Source organism: Camarhynchus parvulus, chromosome 5, assembly GCF_901933205.1.
Source record: "Camarhynchus parvulus chromosome 5, STF_HiC, whole genome shotgun sequence".
Taxonomy (NCBI): Eukaryota; Metazoa; Chordata; class Aves; order Passeriformes; family Thraupidae; genus Camarhynchus; species Camarhynchus parvulus.
In genome coordinates this window covers 56215093-56227313 of record NC_044575.1, presented here as the reverse complement: position 1 = coordinate 56227313, position 12221 = coordinate 56215093, and the positions used below count along the sequence as shown (strand labels likewise).

The window sequence follows — 12221 nt, the reverse complement described above, 5'->3', positions numbered from 1 at the left end:
GAATTTCATGTCTTAACTGTACCTATTAAAAACAAACAAAAAAATCTCCCCAACCTCACCTTGCTTCTTCTGGCCTAAACACATTTTAAAGGGATGGAAGGGTGTTTTCCTGCCTGGCGTGTGCAGGCTGTTAATTATCTCTAATATATATAGCTTCAGTGAGGGAAACTATTTCACCTGCACAGATCAGTCTATTTGGATTTATTGTTGTTCATTTTGGCATCAAAATGGTAACCAGGCAATGCTGGTACTTGGAAGGCAGATCTGAAGTAATATGGTAATGTGTTTAAATCCTTTAATATCAGGGGAACATAACATTTCAAGCCGTTCTCAAAAGGCTGCCAAAACCAAGTCTGACACTATGTGAAACATTTTAAAGAAAAATTTTAACAAACAGGAATTTAGCAAATAGGAGTACACCTACCCAAAAAAGCCCCTGACATAGAAAGCATGCCAATGTCATGGGAACCACATGTAAATACTGATTAGTCCTAACTAGCAGGTGGAAGTAGATTTTAATAATATCTAACTAATTACGGTACAAATTTGGTTTGAGACACAAATAGATTCAATATGAGGTATAAGATTTATGGTTTTTAATTTAGTATTTTAGGATTCCGACAAAACCCCCTCAACAGAAAGTCTCATTCTTGCTTAAACAGGGTGCAGATCAAATCCCTGGCAAGCACAGGTACTCCCAGTTGCCATCACCTTTCATGATGAGTCATTAGAAGACAAGTTTCTACTTCAGATTGCTTTACCAACTTAAAATTCAAAGCTCTCACGTGATGTCCAAACAGAAATACTTACACAAGATGTGTATAAATATAAAGTTTATTCAGTATAGTGTTTAGAAAAATAAGTTCACATCATCTCAGAATACAAATAAAACACTTAATTGTCCAGGCACAAACCCCTATTACAGTACAACAAACATACATACTTTAGATCTCTTTGGTTGGGTAATTAAGCACAGATATGTTTGATGATACACTCTGGGGCAGCATCACCTAACAGTGCAGTAAAGTTCTTGATTATTCCCTCCTCTAACACGTACATTCCGCTTAAATTTAATATTTGTTGTAAGGCACAATAAAACCCATATTGGAGAAATAACTGGTTAGTTCTGGACAAACAGTACATGCAGCAAAAGAACAAACATCCTCTGAATGTGAATCCTGAAAGCCAGAAGATTCACCCCCTCCTTGAGTTCAGAAATTTAAGAAGCAAGTTTTAAATTATATGAAACATACAACTAAGGTATAAAATATCCTTCAAGACAATAACTGCTAGGAGATACAGGAAGACTTCTGGCATCTTTGCTTTTAAAAAATACCATTATTTTTGTTTTCAGAATTATAAAATTACTATTCTTTTGGACGATTTGACATTCTTCTCGCCCACAAGCACTGGGCAGTTCATGTCCCCAGGGCCCTGCACACATATCTCACATGATACTGGAGGGATTCACCCCCTTGTTCATCTGCCCTTGCTAAGGAAAGTGCACAGACACTGGAAATCTATGTACATGAAAAGCTCCTGTGCAGACAGGGCTAAATCCCACCCTGATTTGTTTAACTGAAAATCATTACTGAGAAGGTTTTACACGATTTGAAGTCAGAACCTGTCCATTATTGTCATCAGTCTCAGACTGAGAGCAGTAATGACGGTTCCAGCCTCACCTCTGGGTGAAGCCACTTTCTGAATGAGTCTTCCTGAATCCACAGGTAGGGGAAAGCAGTAAATGGGAAGAGGTATATGCTTTGATAAACCGTGACTGTTTGGTTCTACCCAAGTGCCAGCCTTGTGCTCTGGTTTGTGCTGCCACTGTGTACTGGGCCAAATCCATCCCTGACCTAACACCAGTGAAATGAACGGACCATATTCCCAGCTGGCAAAAAAGGACATTAAAGTCAATGGAAATGTGCTAGTTCAGCCCAGCTGAGGACCTGGCCAATGGATGTCTGTGATTTACATTGCTGAAATGTCCTTGCAGGTAAGACCACAGGGATAATGCTGCAAACAGTCCACACAGAGCATTCGATCCATTGTGTTTCTGGTTTTCTGCAAAACTCTGGGTGAAACAGAGGCAGCTTTAATCAAATGTAGTAAAGAAGAGAGGGGTTTTTAACATCATGCTTTGTAAGAATTTCCTTAGGCATATTTTTCAAAGCTGAGTCTGGGACTAGTAAAGCAGTAGAATTTGGCAATGTTTTCTGTAAGATTTCCAGTGGACTCAGAAGCTACAGACATATGTGAAGTTGAAATGATCCTTTACTCTCATCCGTAACAGAGAGGGAGGGAAGAGAAGGAATGTGTATGCCAGGTAGACATACCTTCCATTTAAGTAACAGAATGTGATAATAAGGGCTGTCTTTGGGGCTTGGACATTCACTGCCCTCCCATGTGTGGGAGATCAGCATCCAAATCCCCTAAACACCACGTAAAAATCCTTGGTTTGGGAGTCAGTGGAGAAATGCCTTATTTACAGCAGCCAAAGATCTGGCCCTGGACACTTTTTTGGGCTTTGAGTACTGTCTATTGAGAGCAGTGAGCCTGCCTGCCTGAGGGCCACAAAATAAAAACTTACCCTTGTAAGGAATAAAACTACTTATTTAAATTTCTATTTTAAACACACTGTACCGTGCAATGAGCCTTTATATTGTACCTGTAGAAAACATGAGGTTATAACTATGTTATCTGGAGGGAATGACACTTATTTTCAATGGGAGAAAGAAAGAAAAAAGATAATAGGAAGTTACTCGATATCTGGAAGACTAGAATAGATTAATCTCACTTTGTCCCAAAACACTGCTTTTATGTACACCCTCCACTCCAACTGAAGAGTGGGAAGTCTCCTATTACAAGTACCAGACACTCCAAGAAACGTGCCACTGTAACAACATACACAGTTTTTCACACCAACCGTGCTGCAAAGCCATGGAATTCAGAGCCTCAGTAACACAACGAAAAATTAAAGTAACAGGTACTGTTGTAACACCACAGTCTCTTCAAGTATGAGAGATGATCACACCAACAACTGCTCTGAAATATTCCCTAGCTTGCCTCCAAATATAGTCTGAGCTTCACAGACCAAATGTTAATCCACCATCAACTCCTTCAGAGCCAAGTACACGTTCTCCATTAAAATGACAGCGATAGGGGGCATTTCTAATTTTCCAAATGGCTGAATGATTTCATGCAAAGCATATACAGCTACTGTCATCACCACCTTAGTTACATGGGTGAAGAAGAGGTGGGAAACAGACTGCTCATGCTGGGGCCCAGCAAACAGATAAACAAGCAGAGTGGTTAGGAGAACTCTGGACTATCCGATTCCCTGCTCACGCGGAGCTCCAGGGAACGTCAGGGAAAGTTGTGCCAGGGGAACATACAGCTCCATGTCCTGCTTGTGATAATCTCTGCTTTAAAGCACTTGCCTCAAACACCCTGCTTGCCTGGGAGCACGTGGGGACAGCCAACTGCTGATGGGCTGCTCCTGCCTGCAGAGCGCCAGCGACTCCGTACAGCTGCAAGGGCTGCCCTTGCACACTCCTCCTTCCCTTTTCCTGCCCTTCTCCCTGCAGCCCTGGCTCACAGCACGGGCTCCAGCACTCACTGACAGAGCTCAGCCTCAAGGTTCCACAGAAAACCTTGCAAAATAGGCAATATAGTGCAAAACCACAACAAGAATGCTGCCGTGCTCACGGTGCACAGAGAAACCTTCATAACCCAAAAGCTTTCCATGGAACCAGTTAAAACCAAGACAAACACACTGGGATATACCACCTTAATTATCTTTCCTTTCCTTTTTTTTTTGTCCTTTACAAGTGATCTTGTTCTGTCCTGAGCCTGCTTCAGAGCCCACAGAAGCTCATGAAAACATTTCCCATTGCCTTCCAAAGGCTTTGGAGGAGGCCGCTGATAAGAATGAAGACATGCTTTAGTTACTGTATATATTCACATCAGGATAAAATACAACAAAACCAAACCCACCAGGATTAACAGCATGTCACTTTTGTACATCTGAATTCTTATTATTGTTTTAAAGCTATAAGGATGTGCTTTTCCATGCTACAAAAATAGGAGGAAAGGTCAAGATCTGTTCCACCTGCTCCAGGGAGAAAGGTGTGGACACCCATCCCCAGCCAGGCAGGGACCATGGCTGCTGCAGTTCCCACCACAGCCCCCAGGCTGCTTCTCCTGGGAGGATACTCATAAATACACACGCAACTGCACTCCTGCATGGGGGCCTTGCTCCACCAGCAGCTGAAGCCGTCCCACACGGGCTGTTTGGCCAATTTAGGGTTCCCTTCCTTGGCCTGCCCATCCAACCTTTCCTGCTCATCTCATGGAGCCAAGAGCTCAACCCTGCGGGTCCCCTCCTGTCCTGCTGACGTGGGGCAGAAGGACCCATCCTTGGCTCTCTGCACTGCCAGGAAATGTCACCCACCATGTCCAGAAGACTCTCAAACCTCTTCTTACTTGTGCAAGCAGGGGCACCCAAGTCAGAGGGGTCTACTTGCAGAAGTAAGGCATCAGGATTTGGCCCTGAGGACGGATATTTGCAAATCAGTGTTTTTATTCCTCCTGCCACTGTGCTTTAGTAACAAAGATAAGGCCACTAGGAAGAAAGGCACGTGGAATTCTGTAAAAAATACACAAAAGGGTTCAACTAAATTGCAAAGTACTAACAAAACAAACAAAAAAAAAAAGCCCTGAACACAAAGACAGAGGGGGTAGAAACAGTGACCTCCTGGGTTTGTGAGACTGGGAATTAATTTTCTAGTTTCAGTGTGATTAACATTTTACTTTTACAGTCTATTGCTTGAAAAAAACTACAAAAAAGTAAAACCTTGTCAGAAATAACTACGCTTACTTCCTGCTCAAACAATAAAATAAATTAAAGAGCCAGAAAACGTTTTCCTTTTCAATGCATTGTGTCTAAAGTGAAAGGGAACATAAACCATAAATAAAATCCATTGTACTAATTAAAAAAAGTCTCCTTTATAAGAACTGAAACAATATTTACATTCATACTGGATAGAAAGCTTCTGAATTGCATAATTAGAGTTTCAAATGATGCTTTTTCTGGTGCACTGACAAAATGCTAGCTGTAGCATTTAGAAACCTGTACATGATTGATGTGAGACTTTTGGTTTAAATGCAAGTCTGCTGGAAAAAAAAGCAAACATACCAGTAACAATATTATGATTTTGTTTTGTTTCTTAACCTCAAACAACATAAAAGTAGCCAGAGAGGTATCGTCTAGAGTTCCTTAGAAATCTCTCAATGCCCATGGACTGGAAGTAAACAGAAAAAAAAAAATCTGCATTTTTCTATCATTTTGGAGTGAGATTTTTTTTTCATCTGAAGCTAGGAGTGTATACTTACTGTTAAGAGTATGTTGTACTATGGAGAGTCTACTTAAATTTTCAGGGTAGTATCTGGTAGCCAAACCTGTACCCATTCCTCAGTATTTGCCCTGGCCATTTCCTTTCTCCTTTAACCTGTTTAAAAGAGAATACTGCATGCAAACCAAGTGTGGCAACCTAATTCCATCGCTGGAGATTCCTCTGTACATTGATTCAGACCACTTAAATGTTCTTCTGGTTTCTTAAAATGAAAAAAACCATCAAACAAAAAAACCCCACAAACACCCCACTAGGTGTTTGTTAGGGCCTCAACAGGAGACTTATCTATTAAAACAGAAAGCAAGAAAAGAAAGAAGCTACAAGTCTTGCATAACTTCATCCATCTGAACTGTCTGCAGTTTGGCAAGTTCTTTTTTGTCCGTTTCCAGTTCTTCACATACCGTGTCAACCATGTTGCTCATAACATACTTAGATTTGGAATCCAGCATCATTAAATTGCCAGTTGACTTACTCTCAGAATTAGGTAAGAAATTCTCTTTGACATCAGGTACAGCTTGCAGAACCAACCTGTGCTCTCTGCCAAAATCCTGCTGCACTTGTGCAGGGGGGTGGCTGACACGGTCTCCACTGGTTGAAACTATTTCTCCAAGCACGGGCTGTGCTGTGGAAATGGACAAGAGATCCTGACTGGTGATGAGGGGACAGTTCTGGAGGGTTGCATAGTTAGTGTTGCTGATAGATATCACTGTAGAGGTACTGGTCACGGGTGAGGACATGGCCTGGCTCTCTGAGATACCAGAGCTCAGTTCTGCAGCATTTAAAAGAGTTGGTGGAGTGAGGGAAAAATTGTGTGAGGGCGTTACATTCACTAAGGAGGAGGCCAGGGACTGGAGCCCTGCACTGGATATATTTTCAGAAGACATGTTGACGTTCAGTTGTGTGTTCTGACTGACTGGCATCAGCTGAGAAAACACCAGGCTTCTTTCCAGTCCTTCTTGCTTGACAGATCCTACAGCCTGGCCTGAGTTGGGAACTGTATAAACCACTGCACTCGGAGTGAGGGGGCTGAAGAAAACCTTTCCTTGCTGCACTGTTGAAGATTCAGTCGTAAAAGTTCCTCCATCAGATGTGCTGGGGTTTGCTGAAACATTACCTAGGGAAAAGGAAGCAAAAGAAAAGAAAACAGAAATTACAGCTGGCAGAGGGTTATGCAGTCCTAATCTTTTTTACCTTTGCAGTATACACATACACTAATATTTCATGTAACACTGCAAAGCAATTTTTGTACCAGGTGAGAGAAAACTTGGTGTAAAGAAATTAATGCTGTTAACAGAAGTTGCTGCTAGAAAAAAAAAAAAAAAGTTTCTGATATATTAGATTAGGTATCTTTCAGACTCTCATTAAGGAGCAAACAGTCCCCAGCCATGTGACTAAAATGAATGTGCTTTGGCCTTCACTAGTTGCCACCACTCAATTTCCATCTAAGAATAGAAGCATGAAAAGCCATTAAAGATAGTTCAGTGACAGACTACAGCTTGTGTGTGGGAACTGGAGACACGTCACATGAAATCCACTGCTGCTGGGGAGAACCTGCCCGAGCCAACCCTCACAGAAAACACGAAAAACCGGTAATTTCTATTGGTCTAACTAGGTAATAATCCTCAAGCACTCAGCTCTATTCCCTTTCACCTTGCTGTTTTGTGTTTTTCTAAAATCCTAATCCTACCACATCCACCATGCTGTGAAAAGTCACCAGCACTGCCTGCCCTTGCTGAAAGCCATGGCACTGCTCGTGTGATGTTGTAGTGAGCCAAAGCAAGGAGAGGTGGCCAGAGATGACCTGAAGTTGTTTTCACTGGACTTGCCATGTCAGTTGTCATTATGGTAATTCCTAAAATAAGAAATACTGGCTCTTGGGACTGAGACCCACTTGGAACACCTCTCTTTCTCAAAAGCAGTTTAATTATAAGAGATTACACTTGGACACAGCTGAATATTTTAGAACAGCACTGAAGATGAATTTCTCACACGGGGAATATTTTAGTTCCCTATTAATTTCAGTTAATCAATTATGATTATTTGGAAGATGTTATGCATATGGGTAAACTAGAATAACAAAGCCAGGTAACTTGAAGTTACCTGTCAGTATTATTTACTGGCTTACTTGAATAGCCTGCAGCATGCTTCACTTGGAATAGGCAGCCAGCTATCCATCCAAAACAAGCAGAACTTTTCTCTGCATCAAAGATATGGTGGATCACTCTCCAGTGGGCAGTCAGTGTTTTTAACAACAGGAAAAATGGTCAGAGATGAGCTTATTATGAATCTTAGAACTTTCAAATACAATAGTCCTACAATGCTTAAAAGGATAGAACTTTCTTTCTCACCTTTGCTGGCTGTTAGCTTATGCCTTGGAGCATGTGGATTAAGTGGCTTTAGTAATTACAGGTGGCATTCAAACTAAATGTCTTCTCTCTTTAATCTTGCTTAAACTATGTGCCAATAACTTCCAGTGCCTGTGAGTGCCACATTTTAGGACCTTATAATTGTGCACCCATTAGAAATGTGGTTGCACAGCTTCAGTAAGAACAATTCACACCCTATACGCATTAAATTCAAAGAAACAAATTAGCACAATTTGACTTTCATGATAGCATTCACAGCTCCTGAAGCCAGAGAGAATCATTCCAGTTTAATGATTTTCATAATCAAATAAATGAAGTGGCCAATGAGTACCAAAGATGTTCAACTGTGCTTTTTCAACTGATCTGCTTCAAAAAAGGGATCCAGAACAAGGTTTGTGCTCCCTGGGATTCTTCCTGGCCAGCTGCAAGATTCAGACTATGGTATGCTAAGACCAACGCTAAAGCAAACTTGGGGAGGAGCCTGCACACTTGGCACATGAACCTGTGATGACATATTTCCCTTGGACTGAGGGCAGTTTTATCCAAAGAGCCTCACATTTTATATCTACGAGCTAGTGCTTACTTCTATTGTTTCCCTCAAGTTTAATCTTTCTTAATTATGGAACACAAAATGTACAAGCAACTGCTCCGTCTTGTTGTGTCTACAGTAATTCAAAATGTATTTTTGTGAAATGCTTTTGTTAAGAAAACAAAAAAAACAAAACAACCACCACAAGAACAACAAGGGTAACAATTTCCAGCTGCCATAATTTTCATTTTTATGAACCTTCTCATTAAAAGAATTCAGTGGCAAATGGGGAATATTCTGAATTACTGAAACATGTAAAATTTACAGATATTTGTGAAGACTCCTATCACAGACTTCTGTGAACAGCATGAGATGAAAGGGGTGTAAATTACCAGACCTCCTTCCATGCTCTTAACAGAGAAGCTCAGCTTCACCTAACAGTCTGCCCACGAGCATAACCCACTATAAAGGAAGGCAAACAGTATTATTTGATGTTCTGTCCATGGCCACGGCTGAGATACCTTGTTGATACCTTGTGGAAGAAAAGGACCACAGCTTCTAAAATTCTAAGTGTGCCTGATTCCAACTTTTCCTCATACCTCTTACTGCAAGAGGCAAAGCTTTTACCTTGTGAAGCTGCCACAGAAACTGGAGGCAGCTGAAGAGAAGAAAAACCAATGCTTCCGTTCAGCAGCTGGCCATTTGTTCCTGAATTGGGGATCTGGACAATGCCATACTGGTTTATTTGGACAGGAGCAGTAAAAGTAACTACGGAGCCTCCATCCTGGGAAGCAGCAGTTTCTACGCCTTCCCTTTTCACCTCTGAGCTCGGTATCAATCCTGGGAAAGTGACTGGGATGTTGCTAGGGCTGAAGGCTGCTGTGGCATTGGGGACCGAAGCCTGAAGGAGTTTGAAGTCTTTAACATCTTCTGAGGACGATGAGGACAGTATGTCAGTGATGGACACCCCGTTGCTCACGACGCTCGCCGCAGTTTTGGGCGAATTTAAGGTAACAGTCTGCGAAGTGCCCACGCTGAGTCCATTGAGTATGACACTGTTGGGTCCCTGAAGAAACGAGCTACCATTGAGGAAGACAGGAGAGGTACTGGCAGGCATGAGGTTCCCATTCAACAAGACACCGGACGAGCTCAAGGCTATTTTAGTGTTTCCAAGCTGCTGCATGTAGACAGGCTCCATGTGGCCGGGAAGGCTGAGGCTGGTAACGCCGTCGGATGAGCTGGAGAGTGGATGGGGAGATAAATCCTCCCGCCCCTTACTGGATTCATCTTCTGTGCTAGGGTTGCCATCTGACTCGCTACGGGAAAAGATGGAGAGATGACATTGCATTACCACGGCGTACCACGATCTCTGCACCAAAGGGGACTTCTTGCTTTAACACAAGTATGTGAGAGTTTCCACGAACAAATTTTTTCTGTGTTTTGCCTTTACAAGGCACTTTAAACGAATATTTAAGCCAAGGGAGGAGGTTTCTTAGAATAGAACACATCAAACCAAACACTCGCCAAAGGAGAAACTTTACAGACTGGGTTATGGAGTTGTAAATAAATTCCTCCACCCCGGCGACCGAAGGGGGCTGCCTGGGCCCCCCTCGGCCGGCCCGGGGTGCCCACACGTGTGAGACCGGCCGCGGCCATTTGGCAAAGCGCTGGGAGGTGAGGCAAGGCCGGGGAGCGCCGCCGGACTCTCCGGGCTCAGCCTGGCGCCCCCGGCCCGGGGGAAGGGGGAAACCCCGGCCCGCGCTGCCCCGGTGCCGGCGGAGGCACCTCCGGCCGTGCCGGGGGGAGGGACGGAGAGATGGGGGGCGGCCTTTGTGCCTCCGCCCGGGGCTGCGCCGGGCTTTTTCGCTGACTGGTCCGCCCTCGGCTGCATTTTTCGGTCGCTCTCCCCTCCCTCCCCCCTCGCCCTTTGATGTGTCCCGCGGAGAGGGGCCGCGGCGGCACAATCGCGCCCTTGTTGGTTGAGAAATGCCTTGGGGCCCCCTCCGCCGGCCGCTTTCCCTCCTTCTCTCCCCGCTCCCTTCCTCCCCCCCTCCTCCCCGCGCTTTCTCCCCCCTTTCCCGTCCCTTCCCGGAGGAAGGCGGGAGCGGGGAGGTCACCTCCACCTGCCCGCGCCCCCGCCGCGGGGCGGGGGGAGCCGAGCCCGAGCCGCGGGCGGAGCGGGGCCGGGGCCGCTCCCGGGAGCCCCGGGAACCGGCCCCGCTCCCCCGCTGAAACCCGAGCCCGGCCCGCTCCCGAGTCAGGTTTCAAAACAGAGGGAGCGCCGGGACCCCGCGCGTCCTCCGGCCGTCAATGATTAACTCTGTCAGGCGCGACAATTGAATAAAAACAAGGAGCGGGGGGAACGAACACCCCCGTCCCGTCCCCTCCCGGGAGTCCGCCCCGCGGCTCCCCCGTGCCGGGAGCTGCCCCGGGAGCGCGGGGCGGCGGGTCCGGGAAGTTTCCCCGCGCCGCCTCGCACGCCCGGGCCGGGTGGGTGTGTTGGGAACGAGGGAGCGGGGAGGAGGAAGGAGGGGAGGACGAGGCGCACCGAAGGTAAGCGCCATGTTTGCAAGGGAAGAAAGAGCCGGGAGAGGGAAAGGCAGGCGGGAGAGGGGGCGGGGAGGAAAAGTTTTCCCTCACCTTTTGGACTGGGTCTCGGAAGGGTTGCGGTCCCGCTGCCTGCGGTTCTTGAACCAGTTGCTGACCTGGGTGAGGGACAGCCCGGTGATCTTGGCCAGGTTGCGCTTCTCGGCGGGCGAGGGGTATCGGTTCTGCTTGTAGAGCTCCTTCAGCGCGTTGCGGGACTTCTCCTTGAAGCAGTAGACCGTCTCCTCGCCGTCCCAGATGGTCCTGGGCAGGGGGTATTTCCTCCGCAACCTGTACTTGTCCACCGCCCCCAAGGGTCTGCCCCGGGCTCGCTCCGCCTCGGTGTAGCGAGCTTTGTACCAGAGCTCCTGCAGCAGCGGGTGGTTGGAGGAGTCGAAGTTGTGGCTCTCCAGGATGCTGTAGAGCTCGGCGTAGATGCCCTGGTGAAAAGCCACCAGCGCCCGGGCTTTCATCAGGCTCTCGTTGCCACGTAGCAGATCGCTCGGGGGCAAAGACCACAGGAACCTGGCCAGGCGGTCCAGGTTCCCACCTTGCTGCAGCGCCTCGCACACGCAGGCGACGTGGTCCGGGGAGAAAGCCAAGGGGGTCTGCGAGGAGGAGGAGGAGGAGGAAGAAGATGAAGAGGAGGGAGAGGAGGCAGCGTGGTGATTCCTGGCCAGGAGTTCCGTATGGAGCAGTACCTGTTCCGCGGCTCCCTCCTCGCCGGCGGCAGCGGAGCCTGCATGCTCCATGGGGAACTGGGCAGCGGCGGGAGGGGGCGGCGGCGCGGGCCCGTCGGGGGCTTCGGAGAGCATTTCCATCACATTTTCCTCCTTGATCTCTACCGCGATCACGATGTCGTCCGTGGCGGGGGAGGCAGAAGACATGTTTCGGTTTGTTTTCCTTTTTTTTTTTTCTTTTTCTTTTTTTTTTCTTGTGCGCTCTTTTTTTTTTCCCCTTCCTCCCTCCCCCCCCCCACCACGTTCCCTTCTCCTCCTCTCCCCCCTTCCTATCTCTCTCCTCCTCCTGCTCTAGCCGATCAGGTTTCCCCCGGCCCCGCGGTGACCATCCGGGATCGCTGCTGTATCCCGGCCGCGCTCCGCCGCTCCCCCCGCCGCGACTCCCGCACCCGCCGCAAGACTATGTGGCCCCGCCCACCTCTGCCCCGGCCGCGCTCGCCCATTGGCTGCGCTGCGCCGGGAGGGCGGGGCTACGGCGTCTCCATGGCAACCGTCAATCAAGCGGCCGCGCTCCTCTCTCCGCTCCCCCCCTCCCATCCCCACCTGGAGCCCCCGGGGAGCGGCGGCTCCGTCACCTGCGGCTTTC

General features: G+C 47.1%; 1 protein-coding gene across 1 annotated transcript; it reads right to left on the bottom strand.

Moving 5' to 3' along the window:
- Positions 1-821: 821 nt before the first annotated feature.
- Positions 822-11851, bottom strand: SIX4 (SIX homeobox 4). The gene is made up of 3 exons (XM_030948552.1): positions 10950-11851; positions 8937-9625; positions 822-6528 (listed from the first exon to the last, which is right to left on the bottom strand). Exons 1-3 carry the CDS (start codon positions 11780-11782, stop codon positions 5732-5734), a joined length of 2319 nt encoding a protein of 772 aa, XP_030804412.1. The 5' UTR covers positions 11783-11851; the 3' UTR covers positions 822-5731.
- Positions 11852-12221: the final 370 nt, after the last annotated feature.

Excerpts from the sequence above, each read along its gene's own strand:
- SIX4 (XM_030948552.1), bottom strand. The coding sequence starts at position 11,782 with ATGTCTTCTGCCTCCCCCGCCACGGACGACATCGTGATCGCGGTAGAG. Across the intron at positions 9,626-10,949 it reads TCCGAGACCCAGTCCAAAAG|CGAGTCAGATGGCAACCCTA; the intron begins GTGAGGGAAAAC and ends CTTTTCCCGTAG. Across the intron at positions 6,529-8,936 it reads TTCTGTGGCAGCTTCACAAG|GTAATGTTTCAGCAAACCCC; the intron begins GTAAAAGCTTTG and ends CCTTTTCCCTAG.